The sequence below is a fragment of the Ornithorhynchus anatinus genome, chromosome 1 (genome assembly GCF_004115215.2).
Source record: "Ornithorhynchus anatinus isolate Pmale09 chromosome 1, mOrnAna1.pri.v4, whole genome shotgun sequence".
In the NCBI taxonomy this organism is placed as follows: domain Eukaryota; kingdom Metazoa; phylum Chordata; class Mammalia; order Monotremata; family Ornithorhynchidae; genus Ornithorhynchus; species Ornithorhynchus anatinus.
In genome coordinates this window covers 136,836,494-136,862,547 of record NC_041728.1, presented here as the reverse complement: position 1 = coordinate 136,862,547, position 26,054 = coordinate 136,836,494, and the positions used below count along the sequence as shown (strand labels likewise).

General features: G+C 44.1%; 1 protein-coding gene across 10 annotated transcripts in view; it reads left to right on the top strand.

The window, feature by feature from the left end:
- TNIK (TRAF2 and NCK interacting kinase) overlaps nucleotides 1-26,054 on the top strand; it is a 484,943-nt gene that overhangs the window by 307,691 nt on the left and 151,198 nt on the right. For all 10 annotated transcript variants that reach the window (XM_029061407.2, XM_029061401.2, XM_029061394.2 and 7 more), the window contains exons 8-9: nucleotides 13,478-13,532; nucleotides 15,917-15,995. In XM_029061407.2, the coding sequence (XP_028917240.1) occupies nucleotides 13,478-13,532; nucleotides 15,917-15,995 (134 nt within the window). The remainder of the gene's footprint in view (nucleotides 1-13,477; nucleotides 13,533-15,916; nucleotides 15,996-26,054) is intronic.

Genomic DNA, 26,054 nt, shown 5'->3' with positions numbered 1-26,054 from the left:
CAATAAAGAAGTGACACATTCTTTGCCCACAGGGAACTTTCATTGTATTGGGGTGAGGAGGTGGGGCAGGCAGACAAAAATGAAAATATTTACAAGAAGAGCAGTCAAAATAAGAATTTGAGTAAACAACCTGATGCTACAGTACCACATACACCTCTTGTTAAGTTTACCATTCTATGAGCAATTGGAGAGTTTTTTTACAGTCCATAAAGCCTTCTGTCACTAGGAGAAGTTGAAAACATTTTGACCATTTTTTCCTTAGTCTCCTGTGTATGTCTCCTCAGCTGACTTTTCAGTTGGCTTGGCTTTTCTTCCCGCGAATGATTTAGGCAGTTAAGAGTTAGATATAGAGAGGAAGGGTAAGGCTCGGAATCCCTCTACTGTCTTTGGAGATGAAGTGTTTCTACCAGGCTTTGTTGTTTGACTCTGAAGTTGGCTTTGATGCCTTTTTTTTTTTTTAACTTACTCTGGCCTGCTGCAGACACCAGTAGCTGGAGGGCATTTTGTGACCCAAATAGAATTTCAAGGCCACTGACCAGTTGGCCAGTTTTGAGGCCCTCCAGCTGATGCACTTCCTTTGAGGTGAAGATACAGTGCAAATGGAGATTTTTAGGAGAGTTAGTTGTCTTTTATTTGATTTGGTCCAAGTGTTTCAATACAAAACAAAATGAAGAGCTGATAACGTTTATTACAGCAAGAGGCTCTGAAGCCCTGTGAATTGTGCATTATTGATAGAAATAGGGTGGCTTCTGATATATCCAGGTACTGACAGAGGGCACAGGTCCCAAATACTCCACTTAATAAAGAAATTACACAAAAATATAGTTTATCTCTTATATTCAAATTCTTCTAGATATCTATCCATTTTTCTACAACCCTTGTCAAACATCAGTCATTCAAATTTATTGAGTGCTAACTCTGTACAGAGCACTTTGACAAGAGTCTGGGAGAATGCAGTAAGGCAGAGGTTGGTAGACATATTCCCTGCCCACAAGGAGCTCACAGTCTAGAGGAATACTCATCAAAGGAAAATTTCCCATTTCTTACGAGCATGTAGTAGTGTGTTGTAAGTAAGAGAAGATTTCTCCTTCAATATTGAATTTGAAATTAATATTCATGGTGGTCAACATCCTTAAAATACCTATACTTTCATTTTTTCATTTTACTTTATCAACAAAGAGATTTAAAGTTGTATTTTTCCATATACTACACTGTAGCCTTGGTTCAAGGTAATAATAATAATAATAATGATAATAGTGATGGCATTTGTTAAACCCTTACTATGTGCAAAGCACTGTTCTAAGCGCTGGGGAGGATACAAGATGATCCGGTTGTCCCACATGGAGCTCACAGTCTTAATCCCCATTTTACGGATGGGGTAACTGAGGCCCAGAGAAGTTAAGTGACTTGCCCAAAGTCACACAGCTGACAAGTGGCTGAGCCAGGATTTGAACCCTTTATCTGTGACTCCCAAGCCCGGGCTCTTTCCACTGCCAGATAAAGCAGCGTGGGGAAGCAGCGTGGCTTAGTGGAAAAGAGCCTGGGCTTCGGAGTCAGAGGTCATGAGTTCGACTCCCGGCTCTGCCACTTGTCAGCTGTGGGACTGTGGGCAAGTCACTTCACTTCTCTGTGCCTCAGTTCCCCCATCTGTAAAATGGGGATTAACTGTGAGCCTCACGTGGGACAACCTGATTACCCTGTATCTCCCCCAGCGCTTAGAACAGTGCTCGGCACGTAGTAAGCGCTTAACAAATACCAACATTATTATTATTATAAATTTCTCCCACGGCTACAGTACACACAACCTAACAATATATACCTCTTCTTTAAGTAGCACATGTATAGTAGTATTTTGTTCCCATTTTTAGGTCAGTAATTCACAACAGTGGCCACCCAATAATTTTGGGGAGAACACCAATCACTTAAGTAATCAAAATGAATATTTTCATTGACAATGTGGTGTTTAATGCATTTTTACCATTCACAGTCTTTAATATTGAAAACAGTAGATGATGATAATAATACTAATAATGATATTTGTTGCCTAATTCGGAAAAGGTGCAGACATAGCAATATATAGTCTTTGAGAATAGCCATGCTACTCCCCGCTCATTATGGGCAGGGAATGTGTGTGTTTATCGTTGTATTGTATTCTCTAAGAGTTTAGTACAGTGCTTTGCACACAGCAAGCATTCAATAAATATGATTGAATTGAATGAATTGAATTGAATTGAAGGACCCTCAACCCTAAATAATAATAATAATGATGGTATTTGTTAAGCGCTTACTATGTGCCAAACGCTGTTCTAAGTGCTGGGGTAGATACGAAGCAGCGTAGATGAGCTGGGGTGGGGTAGATGAGAAGCAGCGTGGCTCAGTGGAAAGAGCCCGGGCTTTGGAGTCAGAGGACATGAGTTCAAATCCCGGCTCTGCCACTTGCCAGCTGTGTGACTGTGGGCAAGTCGCTTCACTTCTCTGTGCCTCAGTTACCTCATCTGTAAAATGGGGATGAAGTCTGTGAGCCCCACGTGGGACAACCTGATTCCCCTGTGTCTACCCCAGCACTTAGAACAGTGCTCTGCACATAGTAAGTGCTTAACAAATACCATCATTATTATTATTATTATTATTATTACGAGGTAATCAGGCATCCCACATGGGGCTCACAGTCTTAATCCCCATTATGCAGATGAGGTCCCTAAGGCCCAGGGAAGTTAAGTGATTTGCCCAAACTCACACAGCTGATAAGTGGAGAGATGGGATTAGAACCCATGACCTCTGCTCCCAAACCCTGGTTCTTTCCACTGAGCCATGCTACTTCCCTGAACCCCAAACCGCCGTGACTGTGTCGCCAGCCCTGAGCCAGGACGCATATGCCTTACGCAGCCAGTGCCCTGTTCACAAACACCCTGGTAGAAGGGAGGACACTCAGACTCCTTCACAAATACTCTGCCCAGCCAATGTCCTGATCAAAATCACTCTGTTTGAAGGGAGGACACTGAGACTCCTTCCCAAATGCCTTGGCCAGCCAGCGTCCTGATCAGAAACACATTTGTTATTGGGAGGACACTCAAACTGCTTCATAAATGCCATGCCCAGCCAGCATACTGATCAGAAACACACCGTTGAAGGGACGATGCTTAGATTGCTTTACCTTTTCTCTTCTGACCAGAATAGCCCCAGGTCCTGGTCCCTAATATTGTCCATATACTTTGCCCCCACCATCTCATGGCTTGGTAGATTTTCATCCCCCAAGCAGCACGGGAAGCCCAGCTCCTGCCAGTGAACCAGCAGTGTCCATTCATCTTTTGTTTTCACAAGTGGCCCTCCTCTGGTTTTTCTTTTAGCATCAGAGCTGCCCTTCCTGCCTCCTCTGACCTCCCCTAATCTTCTGACCTCGCTCGGTGGAGGCCCAACACATGTTACCAGATGAGTTGACCCCTCCTAGAGAAAAAGCTAGGCCTGAAAATGAATCACCTCTCAGGCTTGCCTCCTGGCAGAAAGGCCAGCCATCAATCAACCAGTTGCATTTATTGAGCCCACTGTACTAAGCGCTTTGGAGAGTACAGTGGAAGGATTGATAGGCAGTGTCCCTGCCCACAAGGGCTTATCCGTGACGTCTGGGTAGACAGTCACAGAATCTGTAGCCGCGCTTGCCTTCCCCAGTACTCCTTGAATCAGCATGCCCGCAGAACACTGAAAGCACTGCCCATCCAGTATTGTGGTTGGCAACTGGAGCCCCCACGTCAGCCCTCTTGGGTTCCCAATCAGCTGGACCTTCGAAACTCTGCCTCTGCTCAGTAAGTCCTTTAGTCGTCCTTGTGAAGCCGTCCGGCCTGTCAAATAGTAATAATAATGATGGTATTTGTTAAGTGCTTATTCCGTGCCAAGCACTGTTCTGTGCGCTGGGGCAGATACGAGATAGCCAAGTTGTCCCATTTGGGGCTCACAGTCTTCATCCCCATTTTACAGACGAGGTAACTGAGACACAGAGAAGTGACATGCCCAAAGTCACACGGCTGACAAGTGGCGGAGTCGGGATTAAAAACCACGGTCTCTGGCTCCCAAGCCTAAGCTCTTTTCACTAAGCCACGAATGAAAACACTCCTTGAATGGAGGATTAAATAATAAATGATTACAAATGACTTGGCAATTATCGAATTCCAGATAAACTACTCAGAGGGTGTTAGCTGGGCTTGAGAAAGACATTGACTCTTTTTAGGCCAGTAGGTTGATTGAATCCTACTTAAGCTGAGAGCTTCGCGTGGACTCATGGGGAAGCAGCGTGGCCTAGTGGAGAGAGCCCTGGTCTGGAAGTCAAAAGGACCTGGGTTCTGATCCTGGCTCTGCCATTTGTCTGCTGTGGGACCTTGGGCAAGTTACTTCCCTTCTGTGTATTCTCCCCCCTTCTAGAGTGAGAGCATGTTGTTGGGTAGGGATTGTCTCTATCTGTTGCTGAATTGTACCTTCCAAGCACTTAGTACAGTGCTCTGCACACAGTAAATGCTCAATAAATACGATTAAATGAATACGATTGAATGAATAAATGTGCCTCAGTTACCTCATCTGGAAAATGGTGAAACTGTGAACCCCATGTGGGACAGGGACTTTGGTCCAAGCTTATTACCTTGTATCTACCCCAGTGCTTAGAACAGTGCTTGACACATAATAAGTGCTTAACAAATTCAATAATAATAATAGAAATAGTGACTCCTGCCAAGGCCCAGTTGTCCTGTTTCTCATAACCTTGTATCTACTCTCCAGTGCTTAGCTTTTAGAAAGAATTTAGTAAATGTCATTATAATTATTATTGCCACTTCCATTAGCTCCCTTCAGGAAAAGGCAAAGGACTTAAGGCACACCAGTCTCATTCCAACAAGGCCTGCCCCCAATTTTTGTGGCAATTTGTATTTCCCACCCCCTCCAATGATTTCCAAGGTCACCTTGGGCAACTCACTTAATATTTTCTGTTTCCTCACTTTGTAGGCCACGTTTTCCCTCCCTGTAAAGTCTCTGTTAAGTCAGTAAGGTCAGGATATTAGCTCTCCCAACCTACCTCGCAGAGACACTGCTGGTCACATGAAATCTTGAATTAGGAATGTAGCCTATTGGGCATTCATTCGTTCATTCATTCAATTTTATTTATTGAGTGCTTACTGTGTGCAGAGCACTGTACTAAGAGCTTGGGAGAGTACAATGCAACAATAAACAGACACATTTCCTGCCCACAGTGAGCTTGAACAGAGTATGGGCTTGGGAGTCAGAGGACCTGGATTCTATTCCCATCTCTGCCACTTGTCTGCTTTCTGATCTTGGGCAAGTCACTTTACTAATTGGTGCCTCAATTTCCTCATCTGTAAAATGGGGATTAAATAACTGGTCCCACTCGTACTTATCCTGCGAGTTCCTTGTGGCTTCAGGGACTGCATCCAACCTGATTAACTTATATAATGATAGTATTAAGCACTTACTGTGTGCCGAGCACTGCTCTAAGCACTGGGGTAGATACAAGTTAATCAGGTTGTCCCACATGGGGCTCACAGTTTTAATTGCCATTTTTAAGGATCAGGTAACTGAGGCACAGAGAAGTTAAGTGACTTGCCCAATGGCACAGCAGACAACTGGCAGAGCCGGGATTACATACAACCCACGTGTTCTGACTCCCAAGCCCATGCTCTTTCCACTAAGCCACGCTGCTTCTCATAATTTTAATTATAGTATTTGCTAAGTGTTTACCATATGCCAGTCACTGTTGTAAGCCCTGGGGGGGATGCAAGCCAATCGGGTTGAACACAGTCCCTTTCCCACATATGGCTCACGGTCTCAAACCCAATTTTATAAATGAGAAAACTGAGGCTCAGAGAAGTAAAGTGACTTGCCCAGAATTACACAGCAGACATGTGGCAGAAGTGGGATTAGAACCCAGGTCCTTCTGACTCACAGGCCCGGGCTGAAGCCATTAAGCCACGGGGCCAGTGTTTAGAACTTGACACATAGTAAGTGCTTAACAAATCCAATAATAATAATAATAATGATAATAATAGGAGCTATGGGGAGGATAAATGATATTACAGGAGAGGGAACGGGTTCTTTAGAAGCTCAACAAATCCAAGGTTACGTCTTCCATTGAGGTTGATTTCCATTGGTGCTAATGGGGAGGTCAGGTTGCCACAAATCCCTGGATGAATGGATCGGTTAAATGGGGTGAGAAAGTAACGTGTGGCTTCCCCTGGCGTAACATTGATTCTGACCATCAGCGGCGGCTTTGACGATTAAGGTCAATTCCAATAGGCTACATACAGGGAATCACAGAGCAGAGAGTCCTAATCCGGACCCAATGTCTTTGCTCTCATCCATCAGTCGATCTATCAGTGGTATTTTCTGAACACTTACTCTGTTCAGAGCACTGTACTAAATACTTGGGAAGAGTACAATACAACAGTGTTGATAGACATGGTCCCTGCCCACAGTGAGTTTACCGTCTAGATCTTAGTTTTACAGTCTAATCCGAGTTATGTATTAAATGGAAACATGTCCCGTTCACGTTGTGGACTCGAGTACCGGCAGAATGCTTGGTAGCCAGGCTCAAGTTGGATATAGCCCCTGACATTTCTCCCCCCAGACCCCGAAACCTCCAAGCCAGGAAATGGATACAAGGCTGCACTTTTAACAGAGGCTTTAAAATCTGTCTGTGTTCTGCTGTTCAAAATAATAATAATGATGGTATTTGTTAAGTGCTTACTATGTGCGAAGCACTGTTCTAAGCCCTGGGGTAGATACAAGGTAATCAAGTTGTCCCACGTGGGGCTCACAGTCTTAATCCCCATTTTACAGATGGGGTAACTGACACACAGAGAAGTTAAATGACTTGCCCAAAGTCACACAGCTGACAAGTGGAGGAGCTGAGATTAGAACCCATGATCTCTGACTCCCAAGGCCAGGCTCTTTCTACTAAGCCTCACTACTTCATGCCTCCTCCTGTCTCTCCCCGCTTCAGTCTATACTTCACTCCTCTGCCTGGATCATCTTTCTACAGAAACACTCTGTGCATGTCACTTCTCAAAAATCTCCAGTGGTTGCCCATCAACCTTTGCATGAAGCAAAAACTCCTCACTCTTGGCTTCAAAGGTCTCCATCTCCTTGCCCCCTCCTACCTCATCTACCTTCTCTCCTTCTCCAGCCCAGCCCACACACTCCGCTCCTCCGCCGCCACTAACCTCCTCGCTGTGCCTCATTCTCGCGCCTGGCCCACTGTTGACCCCTGGCCCACGTCCTACCACTGACCTGGAATGCCCTCCTTCCTCACATCCACCAAACTAACTCTCTTCCCTCTTCAAAGCCCTGCTGAGAGCTCACCTCCTCCAGGAGGCCTTCCAAGATTGAGCCTTCGCTTTCCCTCTGCCCCTCTTCCCCTCCCCATTCCCCCTACTCCCTCCCTCTGCTCTAACCCCTTCCCCTCCCCACAGCACTTGTGTATATTTGTACATATTCATTACTCTATTAATGATGTGTATATATCTGTGATTCTATGTATCTATTTTGATGGTATTGATGCCTGTCTACTTGTTTTGTTTTGTTGTCTGTTTCCCCCTTCGAGACTGTGAGCCCATTGTTGGGCAGGGATTGTCTCTATCTGTTCCCAAATTGTACTTTCCAAGTGCTTAGTACAGCTCTCTGCACACAATAAGTACTCAATAAATACGATTGATTGAATGAATGAATCCATGAATCCACTACTAGGCTATTAATCATGGAATGGCCCTCCTTACCCAGTGCCTGTAGAATAATGAATTCCTCTGTGTGTGCCAGAAATAAGACAAACTGTGGCCACCATGGATAGTTGTCTCTCTCAGCCTCTCTCCCCATTCTGTTCTTCTCTTCCCCCCACCTTCCTCTTGTGATCCACCTCCTCACTGGTTAATCGTTTTCTTCCCTATTTAAGTTCTGAAGCATCTCTGGGATTCACTAATGGGTCCAAAGGCTTAAACAAGCCACGTCAAGGACTTTTATTGCTTTCTAGTACAGGCAGTTGAGCATAGCTTACAAACGGCTGCTGGTGTGTCGCCAGGACTATAAATATTGCTTTTGGAAAATGAGATAATCCCAGGGAAAATGATCTCAACTACGATATCAAATTTGAATGCTCGAAGAAGCAGCGGCCTCTGCCCAGAGTCAGGGGGCAGTGGGGGATTGTGTGCAGATAGGCAGAGAGAAATTATCTTTGCTCTGCAGGGTGTGGTTTGGAGTAGATGCCAAGACGTGCGTGATAGTTGGCTTTTCCTTTCTCCGACTGGAAAAATGTAGATGCTCTGTGTAAATACCCTCTAGACTGTCAGCTCCCTCTAGCCTGTAAGCTTGTTGTGGGTAATAATAATAATAATGATGTTGGTATTTGTTAAGTGCTTACTATGTGCAGAGAACCGGTCTGAGCACTGGGGTAGACACAGGGGAATCAGGTTGTCCCACATGAGGCTCACAGTCTTCATCCCCATTTTACAGATGAGGGAACTGAGGCACAGAGAAGTTAAGTGACTTGCCCAGAGTCACACAGAAACGTGTTTGTTATATTGTACTCCCCCAAGCGCTTAGTACAGCGCTCTGCACACAGTCAGTACTCAATACATGCGATTGACTAACAAAGGATGTGACTGGGTAAAGCTTGGTGAGCAGAGCAAAGAGAGTCTCATTTCTGGAGAATGAGATCCAGAAATCCACATAGATCGTCCACTGGCTCATCAGCCCCGTAACCTTGACATTTTCCTCGACTCATCTATCGCTCATTCAACCCACATATTCAGTGTCACCAAATCCTGACAGTTCAAACCTTCAAAACATAGTTAAAATCCGCCCTTTTCTGTCCATCCATTCATCATGTTGATATGAACACTTATTGTAGTTTGTCTTGACAACTGCACCAGCCTCCTTGCTGACCTTCCTGCTAATAATAATGTCGGTATTTAAGCGCTTACTATGTGCAGAGCACTGTTCTAAGCACTGGGGGAGATACAGGGTCATCAGGTTGTCCCATGTGAGGCTCACAGTTAATCCCCATTTTACAGATGAGGTAACTGAGGCACAGAGAAGTTAAGTGACTTGCCCACAGTCACACAGCTGACAAGTGTCAGAGCTGGGATTCGAATTCGTGACCTCTGGCTCTCAAGCCCAGGCTCTTTCCACTAAGCCACGCTGCTTCCTGCTACTTGTGTCTCCCAACACCAGTCCATGTTGCACTCTGCTGCCCTTATCATTTTCTGAAAAAATATTCTCTCCATATTTCCCCACTCTCAAGGACATTCAAAAGATTTCCATCCATTGCCTCACCAAACGGAAAACCTCACCGTCAGCTTGAAATCACTTAATCACTTTGTCCCCTTCCTACCTTACCTCTCTGATTTTGTTCTACAACCCAGCCCGCACACTCGGCTCCTCCGATGCCAACCTACTCACTGTACCTTGATCTCATCTGTTTCGCCACCGACCCCTTTCCCATGTCCTCGCTGTGGCCCAGAACTCCTTCCCTCTTCATATCTGACAGATGATCACGCTCCCCACCTTCAAAGTCTTATTGAAGGCACATCTCCTCCAAGAGGCCTCCCCCCCAAGCCCTCCTTTCCTCTTCTCCCTCTCCCTTCCGTGTTTCCCTTCCACTTGGATTTGTACCCTTTATTCAACCCACCCTCAACCCCACAACACTTATAACTATGTATCCATAATATATTTTGGTGTCTGTCTCCCCCTCTAGACTGAAAGCTCCTTGTGGGTAGGGAATGTACCTACCGACTCGGTTATATTGTGCACACGGTAACCACTTTAAAATATACGATTGACTGATCGATTGGTTCTTCCTCCTTCCTAGACATAAGCCCCATTTGGGGTGAGACTCTGTCCAATCTGATTATAGTATATTAACCCTGGGACTTAGTACAGTGTTTGACACATAGTAAGCACTGAACAAATGGCAAAATTATTGTTATTGTTATCATCATCATTATTGGTAAACAGTGTGATTACAGAAAAGAGCAAGAACCCAGAAGACCTGGGTTCTAATCCTGGCTCCTCCACTTCTCTGATATGTAACAGCGGTTAAGTCACAGCTTCTCTGGGCTTCTGTTACCTCATCTGTAAAATGGGGATTCAATACCAATCCTCCCTCGTACTTTCAGCCCCATCTGGGACTGGGAATATGTCCAAAATGATTAACTTGTACTATCCCAGCACTTAGAACAGGAAGTGTCCACCAAATGCCATTATTATTGTCAACATTATTATTATTGTTATTATTATCATGGATATTATGCATGTTCCCTAGAAGGACCGGGATTGCTGGCGGCCTCTTTGTCTTAGACTTCCCACTTCCAAAGGTCCAAGTGAGCTGAAGTCATTTCCCTTCAGATTGTTGTTTAAACCCAATAATCCTCTCCTGGACATTTTCAACCTCTTAAACTGGTTTAGGGCAGCTGGGTAGAAGGACTGGTGCAGTAAACTAGAAGGCCATAGAAGGGATAACTTTCATGCTTAGAGCTAATTTCACTGAAAATTTAGTGGCAGCAAAATATTAGGGAATTACCAAATGAAACCTCCTTCCCATTAGCTCTAAGCCTCTCCATCAGCTCTAAGCCTCTCCATCAGCTCTCTACCTAATATTTGGACTTTTACCTTCCAGTTTTTTCCATCTTACATAGCCAATCAGTGGTATTTACCGAGCACTTAACTGTGTGCAGAGACCTGGGTTCTAATCCTGGTTCTGCAACTTGTCTGGTGGTGACAAGTTTGGAGTCCCAGTGGAGTTGGCAAGCCTGGAGTATCTTTGAGACCATTTGAGTGCCGTATCTCATGAGATTATCAGTGTGACTTGCCTCAGAGAGTACCCAGGTGGTCTGCGTGTAGAGTCCGGTTATAGAAAGATTACCCTTGAGGCATGAGCAAAATCCTGGCCCAGAGCAAAGACCACGGGCCTGGGAGTCAGAAGATCTGGGTTCTAATCCCAGCACCTGCTGTGTGACCTTGGGCAAGTCGCTTCACTTCTCTGGGCCTGTTTCCTCATCTGTAAAATGCCTGATGGTGATGATGATATTTGTGAAGCACTTACTATGTGTCTAGCACTATTCTAAATGCTGGGGGAGATACAAGGTCATCAGGTTGTCCCATGTAGGGCTCACAGTCTTCATCCCCATTTTACAGATGAGGGACCTGAGGCCCAGAGAAGTTAAATGAATTGCACAAGGTCACACGGCTGACAAGTAGCAGAGCGGGGATTTGAACCCACGACCTCCAACTCCCAACCCCGGGCTCTTTCCACTAAGCCATGTTGCTTCTCCTGTTCTCCCTCCTACTTAGACTGTGATCCCATATGGGACAGGGATGTTGCCTGAACTGATTAACTTGTATCTACCCGAGAATAGTGCTAGGTAATACAGTAAGTGCTCAACAGATATGATAATAACTTTAATAATAACAATGATGTGATAAAAAAACTAAAGCTTTGAAGCAGCCAGGGAGACATTTCAATATGCTGTGCACTGTTGAATTTCACCTTGGCAGAATTTCATCATTTTCATTTTGGTTGTGGATTACCAGGGAGTACGTCACACCAGCGCCATCATCGAGCAATTAGACGTCATTTGTTTCGGTGGATGGGAGGGATCAAGGAAGGGGACTTTATTAAGAAATAAGAAAGCATAATAATAATAATGATGGCATTTATTAAGCACTTACTATGTGCAAAGCACTGTTCTAAGCGCTAACACTGTTCTAAATGCATGCCTACAACCACCTTCTAAGGCCTGAGCCCACAGAGTCACTAAGTTCAGAGGTCTAGGAATTATACCCATTATGCTCAGAGAGCAAATTGGAAAGCAGGATCACTGAAATAGATTTTGGATGATCAAAACGGGCTTGGCTAGTTTCTCTACCTAGTTTTATGTTTTATTTCTTACTCGTCATCCTTCTAGACCGTGAGCCCATGGGAATGTCTCTATTTGTTGCTGAATTGTATTTTCCAAGCGCTTAGTACAGAGCTCTGCTCACAGTAAGCACTCAATAAATTCAATAAATAAATATATTCAATAAATAAAATCAGTCAATTGAATGAATGCAAGACAAGGGCTCACATTCTGTTTTCTTTTCTCAAGGCTCCGTGGCCTAGTGGAAAGATCACGGTTCTGAGTATCAGAAGGCCCTTGGTTCTAATCCCGGCTCTGCCATTTGTCTGCTGTGTGACCTTGGGCAAGTCACTTTGCTTCTCTGTGCCTCTGTAACCTCATCTGTAAAACGGGGATTAGGACTGTGAGCCCTGTGGGACATTAACTGTGTCCTACTGGATGATCTTGTATCTCTCTAGTATTTAGTACAATGCCTGGCAAATAGTAAGCACTTAACAAATACCATTAAAAAATAGATATGGAGGGGGTGGGAGCGGGAAATCTCCATAAACTGCTAGGAATGGTATCCAGGGGTTGGTGTCAGTCTAATGGAGAGATGAGTTGAAAGAGATGATTCTGGGTCTTGGCGTAATCAGAGGGAGGAATGGAAATCTCAGTGACACTAGAGACGAAAGATGAGCTTTTTCCTTGGCTTTCTACTTGGGCAGGGTGGAAAAATGTTATTTAAATCAGGTATCAAATACCTTGTGCTGGCCAGGGAGCTAAGTGATCATCTGCCAGTAGTTCTGAACTTGTCATTCATTCATTCAAGAAGCAGCATGGCTTAGTGGAAAGAGCCTGGGCTTGGGAGTCATAGGCCCTGGGTTCTAATCCCAGCTCTGCCACTAATCAGCTGTTTCACTTTGGGCCAGACACTTTGACTTTTCTGTGCCTCAGTTACCTCATCTGTAAAATGGGGATTAAGACAGTGAGGCCCACGTGGGATAACCTGATTACGTTGTATCTACCCCAGACCTTAACAGTGCTTGGCACATAGTAAATGCTTAACAAATACCACTATTATTATTATTATCATTAATTCAGTCATATTTATTGAGTGCCTACTGTGTACAGAACACTGTACTAAGTGCTTGGGAGAGTATAATACAACAATAAAGGGACACATTCCTTGCCCACAATAAGCTTACAGTCTAGAGGAGGAGACAGACATCATTATATGTAAAAAAAAATTACAGATGTGAACCTAAGTGCTGAGGGGTTGGGAAGAGCGATGAATAAAGAGAGCAAGTCAGGGTGACGCAGAGGGGAGTGGGAGAAGAGGAAAGGGAGGCTTAGTCAGGGAGGGCCTCTTGGAGAAGATGTGCCTTCGGTAAGGCTTTGAAGCGAGGGAGAGTAATTGTCGGTCAGATTTGAGGAGGGAGGATGTTCCAGGCCAGAGAGAGGTTATGGGTGAGGGGTCGGCGACGAGATAGACGAGATCAAGATAGAGTGAGAAGGCTAGCCTTAGATTGGTAGCATTGACATATAATAAGCACTTAGCAAATGCCAGAAATGATGAAGTTACTTATCGTGCTGTTTCTTTCCTTCCGTTTCAGAGTGATCTGTGGTCGTTGGGAATCACCGCGATTGAGATGGCAGAAGGCGCCCCCCGTAAGTCAAACCCCTTTCAGTGGGGGTGAAAATTGCCACTGATTTGCATGGTAGCCATTGTAGAGTCACTGCCAAGTCCCCCATTGGCCTATCTTCTGGTCGAGTAAACATTGTGTTAGCTCTAGCTGACGTGGTTGGAAAGACATCCAAACGTAAATCCACCCAGGAATCCTCCAGGAATTTATCCATATCAGATTTTCACAAAGAAAAAGATAACAGTGCTTACCCTGCAACATTGCTGCACAACTTGAACATAGAGCCAAAGCCGCTCGCATCTTTCTAGCAAGGGGAGTGTATTTAAAGGCTTACAGTCACATTCAGGTAGCAGTGGATTTTCTTTCCAACTCCAGAAAAATTAGGGCTTGCTTGGCAGATTCTTCTTTTAGTTCATATTAAGTACTGGATTTTAAATCCTCTTTTTATAGCTATTTCTTCTTAGATATGAACAGTTGTGTTCTTGCAAAATTCCTGGGTCAAGGAAAATTTCCACTGTCGTATTGGCTTGGTTCAATAAAGGTCACATGCACTACTCACACATACACAATCTCTTTGTTTTGCAACTGAACAGGTTGGTATTGACGGGCAAACAGCAGTCTAGTCAGTGTACCTATCAAAAGCACAAATTGTGGAAGAACTAGGTGTATCGTAGGTACAGATGCATGGGTAAAAATAGGGGAGGCAAAGCATTTTAAGGTTCTTAACTCCTTGAGAATATTCTCATTGGTGTTGCCGACTGTCTTCAGTGTTCCTTCGCCTGCCAACAAAAGATGGGAAATTTTCTGTGATCAGACAGACTGTTTACTAAGGCCATTATCATTTCTTCTTCTTCTGGAAAGCAGAGAGCTGTCATGATTTCTTTATTGCTTAATGTGGAGGTAGTTGTTATGACTGGCTCTGTGATTTACTGGGCTATTGTACACTAGTTAGAAGCCCTGGGTTCATGGACTACTGACAGAATTCATATGGTCCATTGGACCAGCGACATTTGTGAATTAAAAAATAAGATGCTATTCAGAGCACAAACTGTATCATCACACTAGCTGATTAGGCCAAATGCCAACTTAGCCAACACAATATACTCTTTTTGATGATGATCTGTTCACTGATGGTATGCAGAAAGCCAAACAGAATATTTATTTAAAGGTAAGCGGCAAACTATTTTGATGGAAATCAGCGTTCATGTAACTTTCACCTAAATTTTAAAAATATATTAAAAGTTTTCTCCACCCATCTCCATCATGTCATTTTGGAATGCTTCCCTGAGCCACATTGATTCTATGGCTCACAGGAATTGTCCATCCCCTCCTCAAAGATACATAATTTTCAGGTTAAAGTTGTAGTCCCCCAGAAATCTGTAGAGAAAGAACTGAGTTTGGATTAGGCTCCAAATCTTGGCAATTTAATCTCACTCTTATGCCCAGGAACCTCCCCACAATACTTATAGAGCTCTCGTAACTTTCATTGTCCCAAAATCTTCTCAGAAAAAATGAATGGATGAAGAACAACAAGCCAGGACACTCTGATGTGGGATTCAGATGTATTTCTGAAAACCCAAACTTTTTTGAGAGAGTGTGGTTTTTATTAGATTTCATAGAATTCAGAAATTGATTCCATTAAAAAAAGATTATAATAAGTTTAGGAGAAAGAGGAGAAGGCTGGCAGGATTCAGACTTCTGTTTAGTAACAAAATGGCTTCCCAGCTTGTTGTGGCTCTGCTCTTTGAAACTATTTTCTCATGTGGCCAAAAGAGTGGCAATATTCATTTGCACCCTAATACTCATTTAATTTGTGCTGTCCTTTATAAAAAAGAATGTTAAAATGTCTATTTTAATGTGACAGATGAAATGTACCAAATGATATATTTTATATAATGACGTGTTATATCTGGTGCCCTTGGGTTCCTCTTGTTTACCTGGGCTTTTGAATATTTACCGAATAAAAATCCTTCAACAATTTCGATCATCACCTCATTTGAAAGGGCCATTGAGATCAGTGTCCCTGCAAAGGGAACTTTTAATTGGTTCGTTAAACACTAGATTAGTGGTTCTTTCCTCACCTCCATGTCCTCTAAAAAGGTTAGCATTCATTAGAATAATAATAATAATGGCATTTGTTAAGCCCTCACTATGTGTGAAGCACTGTTCTAAGTGCTGGGGAAGATACAAGGTGATCAGGTTGTCCCACGTGGGGCTTACAATCTTAATCCCCATTTTACAGAAGAGGTAACTGAGGCCTAGAGAAGTTAAGTGACTTGCCCAAAGTCACACAGCTGACAAGTGGCCGAGACAGGATTAGAATCCATGACCTCTGCCTCCCAAGCCCGGGCTCATTGCCCTGAGGCACGCTGCTTCTGGCCAAGACTCATGTTTTTCTCTCTCTTTCAGCTCTTTGTGATATGCACCCCATGAGAGCCCTGTTTCTCATCCCCAGAAACCCGGCCCCAAGGTTGAAGTCTAAGAAATGGTAAGTTGTTATTTTGTTTGTTTAAATATTTTCAAACTCTTATTCAGTCAAAAGTAGGCTTCATAGTCATATGAATTAATTTCATTGCACAAAACAACGTGCTTATACACCAAGGTCGTAGTCCAAAGTTGACCTTCCTCATTGATTTTATGGGGAAAAATCCAAACCCAAAAGTTCAACTGCCTAGAATTCAGATGGCGTTTTCATTTGGAAGTGTGAGCAATCTCTGAATAACACCCATTGGATTGTGTTTGTTTATAGTCCCAAAGCGAATCGTTCATCAGTGTTTATGAGACATGACTCATGGTGCTTTATTGAACATCTCCTGTGTACTTATAAATTAGCAAGACACGGTCCATGCCCTGTAAGGGTTTATAATGTAATTTCAATGTCTCCCCTGAAGAATATCTCTCTTGCTGCTGAGTATGGCACCCAAAAGGCAAGTTCTGCACTCTTATGTTTCATCTGTTTGCTAATTATTGGTATTGGCATGTTTTAATCATTTTTCTTTCATGTTAAGTATTTTATATACAATAATGGCTTCTAATTGCCCTTTCTGGATTGAAAATTTCGAGAGGGTGAGGAATATTCTAGTGGAAGGAGCATGGACCTGGGAGTCAGACAGCCTGGGAGTCAGAGGACCTGGATTAATAATACCAATAATAATAATGGCACTTGATAAGTGCTTACTATGTGTCCAGCACTCTTCTAAGTGCTGGGGTAGATACAAGATAAACAGTCCCTGTCCCACATTGGGCTCACATTTTACATCCCCATTTTTTTTTAAAGATGAGGTAACTGATGCACAGAGAAGTTAAATGAATTGCCCAAGATCACACACGAGACATGTGGTGGAGCTGGGATTAAAACCCACTTCATCTGTCTCCCAGGCCTGTGCTCTATCTACTAAGTCATGCTGGGTTCTGGTCCTGGCTCTGCCATTGGTCTGCTCTGTGATCTTGGGCAAGTCACTTAATTTCTCTCAGTTTCTTCATCTGTAAAATGAGAAGAAAATATCTATTCTCCTTCCTCAGTAATGATGGCGTTTGTTAAGCACATACTATGTGCCAAGCACTGTTCTAAGAGCCAGGGTAGATACAGGGTAATCAGGTTGTCCCAGTGAGGCTTACAGTTTTAATCCCCATTTTACAGATGAGGTAACTGAGCCACAGAGAAGTTAATGGCTTGCCTAAAAACACACAGCTAAACAGTGGCAGTGCCTAGATTAGACTCCATGGCCTCTGACTCCCAAGCCTGGGCCCTTTCCACTAAGCCATGCTGCTTCTCATGTGGGACAGGGACTATGTCCAATCCGATTATCCGGTATCGACCCCGGCACTTAGTAGAGGGCTTGATAAATTCCAGAATTACTATCATCATCATTATCTCTCATTTCCTCCTGCTTTCAAAACATCTCTACTTGGATGTCCATCCAAAACCTAAAACTTAACATATCCAAATCAGAACTCTTAGTTCCCACCTACACCCTGTTCTCCCTGTGATCTTCCTGTCACTGTAGAACACGCCATTCATTCAGTCATATTTATTGAGTGCTTACTATGTGCAGAACACTGTACTTAGTGCTTACCCGAGTTCCCACAAGCCCGCAACTTTGACACTGTCCTTGTCTCATCTCTTTCAATCAACCCACATATTCAAATTATCACTAAATCTGTCAGTGCAGGCTTCCCAACGTCACTAAAATCCACCCTTTCCTCTCCATTCAAATGACTACCACATTAATCCAAGGACTTGATTGTATCCTATCCCACTTCAATTACTGTATCAGCCTCCTCGTTGACCTTCCTGCCTCGTGTCACTCCCCTCTCCAGTCCTTATTTTACTCCGCTGCCTAGATCATTTTTCTACAAAAACATTCAGTCCATGTTTCCCTACTCCTCAAGAACCTCCAGTGGTTGCTCATCCTCCTCTGCATCAACCAGAAACTCCTTACCATCATCTTAAAGGCTGGGGAGAGAACAGTATAACAAAGTTGGTAGACGACCTCCCTCCCTGAGCTAGTAGTGATATACATTAATATAAGTACTTTCATTTTTTTTAGTGGAAATATTGAGGGAAGCAAGAGTTCTGCATTAGATTGGAGAGATTATCTAGAGGCTGTGTTCAGTTTAATTCAATCTCCCTTCTCCGACACCCTTCCCTCAATTCCAGAGAAAGTTGATTGATGATCACTGTCTCATTCAGTCATCAATTGTATTTATTAAGCGTTTACTGTGTGCAGGGCACTGTACTACACAGATTCCCACAGCACTGGAGAAAAGGAAAGAATATACGGTTTTGAGAACGAGAGAAAAAAATCCAAGCAATTTCCACTTTTCATGTTAAAGTATTAGCTGTAGTAAAAATGTTTATACAAGCCACAAGAATCAATCAGTCATGTTTATTGATCACTTTATAAGTGCTTAGTATGGTGCTCTGAACACAGTAAGCGCTTAATAAATATGATTGAATGAATGATTGCAAAGCACTCTACTAAATGCGTGGGAGAGTAAGTATAAGAGAGTTGGGAGAAATGTTCTCTGCCCACAAGGAGCTTACAGTCTAGAGGGGAAGACAGACATGTACATAAGTCCTGTGGGAATGAGAGCAGGATGAATAAAGAGTGCAAATCCCAGTGCTAAGGTGACACGGAGGGAGAAGGAGTAAGGAAAATGAGGGCTTAGTCAGGAAGCCTCTAGGAGTAGTCATGATTTTAATAAGGTTTTGAAGGTTGGAGAGTGGTGGTCTGTTGGATATGAAGGGGGAGGGACTTTCATGCCACAGGTAGGATGTGGGCAAGAGGTCAGTGGTGAGATAGAGATCGAGGTACAGTGAGAAAGTCGGCATTAGGAAGAGCAAAGTGAGTGTGCTGGGTTGTAGTAGGAAATCAGTGAGGTAAGTTACAAGGAGGCAATGTGATGGAGTGCTTTAAGGCTGTTTCTCTTTTATGCGGAGGTGGATGGGCAACCATTGGAAGTTCTAGAGGATTGGAGAAAAATGAACTGAATGTTTTTTGTAGAAAAATGATCCGGGCAGCAGCGTGAAGAATGGACTCGAGTGGGGAACGGCAGGGAAGTCAGCAAGGAGACTGATACAGTAATCAAGTTGGGATAGGATAAGTGCTTAACATGTTCAAAACAGAACTTATCTTCCCACCCAAACCCTTTCCTCCCCGGCCTGTAGACAGCACCATCATCTTTCCTGTCTTACGTAACCTTGTCGTAATCCTTGGCTCCTCTCTCTGATTCAACCCATATATTCAATCCATCACTATATCCTGTCATTCACTCGTATTTATTGAGTGCTTACTATGTGCAGAGCACTGTACTAAGTGCTTGGGAGAGTACAGTACAACAATAAACAGTCACGTTCCCTGCCCACATGGAGCATACAGTGTAGGATGGGGAATGACAGACATCAGTACAAACACATAAAATTACAGATATGTACATAAGTGCTGTGGGGCTGGGAGGGGCAAAGGGAGCAAGTCAGAGCGACGCAGAAGGGACTGGGAGATGAGGAAAAATGGGGCTTAGTCTTGGAAGGCTAATGGAGGGGAGAATAATTGTCTGTCAGATTTGAGAAGGGAGGGCGTTCCAGGCCGGAGGCAGGACATGGGGTAGGTGTCGGTGGTGAGGAAGGAGAGATCAAGGCACAGTGAGAAGGTTAGCACTAGGAGAGAGAAGTCTATAGTCTAGGTGTAGGAGAGAAGCTAGCTGAGGTAGGAGGGGGCAAGGTGGTGGACTGCTTTAAAGTGGTAGACTCACCTTCACAACATCCTACCTGGATTGCTGCATCAGTCTCTTTGCTGACCTCCCAGCTTCCTGTCTCTCCCCATTCCAGGCCATACTTCACGCTGCTGCCCAGATCGTTTTTCTACAAAAACATTCAGGACACGGTTACCCACTTCTCAAGAAACTCCAGTGGTTACCCATCCACTTCCACGTCGAACAAAAACTCCTCACCATTGACTTCAAAGCACTTAATTACCTTGCCCCCTCCTACCTCACCTCACTACTCTCCTACTGCAATCCAGCCCACACACTTTGCTCCTGTAATGCCTACCACAGTGAGAACACTGTGCCTCCATCTCATCTCTCAAGACGCCACCCTTGTCCATCTCCTGCCTCTGGCCTGGAACACCCTCCTTCCTCAAATCCTCCGTCCTCCCCACATTCAAAGCCTTATTGAAGGCACATGTCCTCCAAGAGACCTTCCTTGACTAAGCCCCCATCCTCTTCTCCCCCTTCTCCCTTCGTTGTCCTGACTTGCTCCCTTTGTTTGTCCCCCACCCAGCCCCACACCTCTTTTGTACATATCTGTAATGTGATATATTTATTTATATTAATGTCTGTCTCCTCCATACTAGACTGTAAGCTTGTTGTGGGCAGAGAATGTGTCTTTTTTTGTTGTATTGTGCTCTCCTAAGTTCTTCGTACAGTGCTCTGCACACAGTAAGCGCTAAATAAATACGAATGAGTGAATGAATAAATGAATGCTTGGATTAGCATGGCAGCTGTTTTGATGGAGGGGAAAAGGTGGATTTCCCCAGAGTTGTGAAGGTAGAACCAACGAAATTTGGTGACACTGAATATGCGGGTTGAATGAGAGACGAGTCGAGGATAATGCCAAGGTTATGAGCTTGTGAGAAGGGGAGGATGGTGTTGCTGTCTTGAGAAGCAGCATGGTTGAGAAGCAGCATGGCTCAGTGGAGAGCGCCCGGGCTGGAGAGTCAGAGGTCATGAGTTTGAATCCCCGCTCTGCCACTTGGCAGCTGTGTGACTGTGGGCAAGTCACTTCACTTCTTTGGGCCTCAGTGACCTCATCTGTCAAATGGGGATGAAAAATGGGAGCCTCACGTGGGACAACCTGATGACCCTGTATCTAGCACTTAGAACAGTGCTCTGCACATAGTAAGCACTTAACAAATACCAAAATTATTATTATTATTCAGTGATGTGAAAGTCAAGGGAGGTCAGGGTTTGGGTAGGAAGATAAGGAATTCAGATTTGGACATGCTTATTTTGAGGTGTCAGCAGAACATCTAGTTAGGGATGTCCTGAAGGCAGGAGAAACTACAAGACTGCGGAGAAGGAGAAAGATCAGGGATGGAAATGGAGACTTGGGAATCATCCTCGTAGAGATGGTTGTTGAAGCTGTGGAAAGGAAAGTGTTCTCCAAGGGAGTGGGAATAGATGGAAAATAGAAGCGCACCCAGAACTGAGCTTTGAGGGACTTCCACAGCTAAGGGGTGGGAGGCAGAGGAGGAACCTTTTAAAGAGACTAAGAATGAGGAGGGCAAGGAGAAGATTGGAGGAGAGGAAGCAGAGGCAGCGGCTGAGAAAACTCACTCAAGGAGTTTGGAGAAGAATGGTAGGAGGGACCTGGGGTAGTAACTGGTGGGAGCTGTGGAGTCAAGGGAGTTTTATTAGGCTAGGCAATACATAAGCATATTTGAAATCAGTGGGAAAGAAGCCATTGGAGAGTCAAGAGTGAAGTCAGTGAGTTCTCTAAGGGAGTGGGTGTAGATGGAGAAGAGAAGGGGATACAGAACTGAGCTTTGAGGGACACCCACAATCAGAGGAAGGGAGAGAGGAGCTCGTGAAAGGAACTGAGAATGAATGGCCAGAGAAATTGGAGAACAAGGAGAATCCAGTGTCAGTGAAACTGATGTTGGATAATATTTTCAGAAGAAGAAGGCGATCCACCATGGATCCACCATATCAGAGACAGCTGAGAAGTTGAGGAGAATTAGGATGGAGTAGAGGCCATTGGACTTGGCAAGAAGGAGATCTTATGTGACCTTTGAGAAATCTGTTTCCATGGAGTGAAAGGGGCAGAAGATAATGAGGGGATCAAGGACTTGACATTCGATTCGGCTCGCACTTCTTTATAATAAAATTCCAATTCCAAGTGGAAATATGTCGTCACTGCAGAGAAGCTCGGTCTGTTTTCGGAGGACCGGGAATGAGGGGATTTGAAATGAGTTGGGCTTTTCTTTTGAAAATCCGAAAAGAAATAAAATGCTGGCATGTTTAGAAGGCAACCGAGACACTCAAAAAGGAAATAAAACCCCAAAGCCCCACAGATGTTACCAAGTGTTCTGTACCGAAATGAGTTTATATAGTTAAGTGCACTGTAATTTTCGTTCTTTACAAGAAAAGCGGTGGGTGAGACGGAAGAGAGAGGATGAGGGGAGATGGTGCTATTGATCCTAAAACGAATGTACGGGGGAGTATGTAGCCAGATTGCTTCCCTGGGCACTGAGTGCGAAGATCACACCCTTGTTCCTATGGACACAGGAGAAAAGAAGAGCACTGCTTCTTAGCCCTGAGTTCTGGGACGTGGCGAGTGGGAGTATGCTGCTAACAATAGCGATAGTGTTCTTTATGCCAAAATGAGCCGGGGAGAACTTCCTTTTGTGCCTTGGTGCTGGGGCTTGTGGGGGAGTGATAACACGTGGCATTTTGGAATGCTTGATTAATCGAAGCCCAAACCAGCCCTCGAAGGGTAATTTGTCCCCTTTTATAGCAAAGGAAACTGAGTGGTTAAGTGACTTCTTGCTGGGCCACCCGGGAAGCCGAGGCTATTCAGGGTTTCCGGCTCCCAAGCCTCAATCCAACCCGCTCGGCTGTGTTCCCTCTTAGGACTGCAACAATTTACCTCCTTGGGGCTCTGGTTTAATTCTAGGAGGTTTGTGGAGAGGGGAAGGAATAATGAAAGGAAGCTTTTGTTAACTAGCATGGGCTCTCGATGGCAGCACTCTTAATGGCACTTCAGTGCATTGCTAAAAAGAAAAAATAGAATCGAGATGACTTGATTAGGTGTGATGCACCACCATTAAGACTCCCGTGATTGACAAAATCAGAAAAATCATTTTTGGGGATGGCCATGCTAATAGCAGTCATCCAAACCATCTTGCAAGACCAAAGCAAGAGGTGTTGAAGCCATTATCCTCAGTGGCTGTTCAGAAGATAATGAGGACTATCAGGTTTTTTTTAAATTAAATGGAGAGTTTGAATCGCAGGCTTTTCTTGCAGATTCTTTTTGTGGCCAGTACCCATCCAGTCACAGGAAGTATTTCAGACCCATGACCTTCAAGAGGTACTGATTACTTGACTTTAAGAAACTGGCTTTGTGCAATTCCAACCTCCGTGTAGGGATGGGGCAATCATTACTTCAAATAAATGCACACATACTTCAAGGAAGCTGCTGAATTAAGCATAATCTTTTTTTTTTTAAGGTTAGTGGTGTCTTTTTTTTTCTGAATTGGACTGATATTTAGTCCCTAACTTCAGGACATTTTTTGAAATGATATTTGTTAAGCACGTACTATGTATCAAGCAATGTTGCAAACACTGGGATAGATACAGGGTAATCAGGTTTGACCCAGTCCCTCTCCACCTAAGTCTCAAGGTCTAAGTCGGAGGGAGAAGGACTTAATCCCCGTTTTACAAATGAGGTAACTGAGGCACAGAGAAGTTAAGTGATTTGCCCACTGTCACACAGCAGAGAATGGTGGAGCTGGGATTAGAATCCAGGTCCTCTGACTCCCAGGCCTGTGCTCTCTCCATTAGGCCACACTGTTCCTCAGGAGCAGCATGGTTTAGTGGAGCACAGGCCAGGGAGTCAGAAGGTCATGAGTTCTAATCCCTGCTCCACCACTTGTCCTCCATGTGACCTTGGGCTAGCTACTTCACTTCTCTGGGCCTCAGTTCCCCCATCTGTAAAATGGGGATTGATACTGTTAGCTCCATGTGGGACAGAGACTGTGCCCAATCTGATTTGCTTGAATCCTCCCCAGCGCTTAGTACAGTGCCAGTCACTTAGTAAGCGCTTGACAAATGCCAAAATTATCATTATTATTATTATTTGGAGGAGTCTGAAACTCTCCTTTTCAAATCAAAGTTAAGGCAAACCCAGTCCATCGGGTAAGAGAGGGAACTATCTGTGGGCTCCTTTAATTTGCCAGAAGACTGTATGTTGTTGTAGCCAGCATCACCGTCGTAGTATTTATTAAGTGCCTACTCTGTGCAAAGCACTGTACTAAACGCTGGGAAAAATATACAGAATTAGACACAACCCCTCACCCAAAAAGAGCTCCCAATTTAAGAATAAGGGGTCTGGTGGCAGGTAGATAAGACAAGTTGAAACAATAAAAACACAAAAACTATATGAAAGATAAGGACAATGCTAAATACAGAAAAAAACAATGTCGTTAATAATTGTGGTATTTGTTAAGCGCTTACTACGTTGCAGACACTGTAGTAAGCGCTGGAGTGGATACAGGCAAATTAGGTTGATGGTAATAGGGCACCTTAGCTAGAAGAGCACTGTTTCAGGCTTCACATGACTTGTGTGAAAGCCACAAGTCACAGTAACAGCCACAGTCTTCCCAAAGTTTGGAAAGTAAAGATGGCTTCCCACTGCTGGACTTTCTTTCCCCTCATCACCCAAGAAGAGTCCAATAGCATAGGGGTGGGTAGTCTCTAATAATAATAATTAGGTTGTTTGTTAAGCACTTACTCTGTGCCAGGCACTAAACTATCCAGGAAAATTGGGTTGGATAGTTCCTGTCCCACATGGGGCTTCACAGTCTTAATTCCCATTTTACAGATGAGGGAACTGGGGCCCAGAGAAGGGAAGTGAATTGCCCAGGGTCACACAGCAGACAAGCGACAGAGTTGGGATTAGAACCCACGACCTTCTGACTCCCAGGCCCGTGCTCTAACCACTACGCTGTGCTGCTTTTCATTCTTCTCTCTCTCATGCTGCGGGCCCCAAGGTCCCATGTAAGAGCTCAACCTCCTGGGATTTCCTCACCTTTCCAGCTGGAGAAGATGTGAGACATATGAAAACCTGTCAATGATATTTTCCCTTATTTTTCATATTGCTGGATTATCGTTCTTATTCTGTGAATCAATCCACCGTATTTACTGATCACTTATTGTGTGTAGAGCACTGTATACTAAGCTCTTGGGAGAGTAGAATCTAACAGAGTTGGTAGACCTGTTCTCGACCCACAGTGAGCTCAGGCAAAGATCGTGCCTTTTGAATCTCCTGCAGTCTTTCCAGCACTTAGTACAGTGCTCTGTATAGAGTTAGGACTCAATAAAATACAACTGATTGATATTTTTCTCAACATCACTGTCTTAACCTTAAGAGGCAGTGTGGCGTAGTGGAAAGAGCATGGGCTTGGGAGTCAGAGGCTCTAATCCTGGCTCCGCCACTTGTCAGCTGTGTGACTTTGGGCAAGTCACCCTGTGCCTCAGTTACCTCATCTGTAAAATGAGGATTAAGACTGTGAAGCCCCATGTGGGACCACCTGATGGCCTTGTATCTACCCCAACACTTAGAACAGTGCTTGGCACATAGTAGAGACGCAGCGTGGCTCAGTGGAAAGAGCCTGGGCTTGGGAGTCAGAGGTCGCGGGTTTGAATTCCCGACTCTGCCACTTGTCAGCTGTGTGACTGTGGGCAAGTCACTTCACTTCTGTGTACCTCAATTCCCTCATCTGTAAAATAGGGGTTTAACTGTGAGCCTCATGTAGGACAACCTCATTACTCTGTATCTACCCCAGCGCTTAGAACAGTGCTCTGCACATAGTAAGTGCTTAACAAATATCAACATTATTATTATTATAGTAAGCACTTAACAAATACCATTATTATTATTATTAATAATCTTCTCTGTGCATTAGTTCCCTCATCTGTAAAATGGGGATTAACTGTGAGCCTCACATAGGACAACCTGATTACCCTGTATCTACCCCAGCGCTTAGAACAGTGCTCTGCACATAGTAAGCACTTAACAAATACCAACATTATTATTATTATAGTAAGTACTTAACAAATACCATTATGATGATGATGATTATTATTAACCTTCATTAAAATGAATGCTCCCAGTCTACCAGGAATTTAGAAGGAGTTGAAGTTTGGCCCAATTTGGGACATTACTTTGAAATCCCCAAACTCTTTTAGCTGTTGTAACCTTCTCGCCACCTTTTATAATTAGCACAGTCTTCTTGTCAAATATTCCAGACAGTCCATTTTGCCC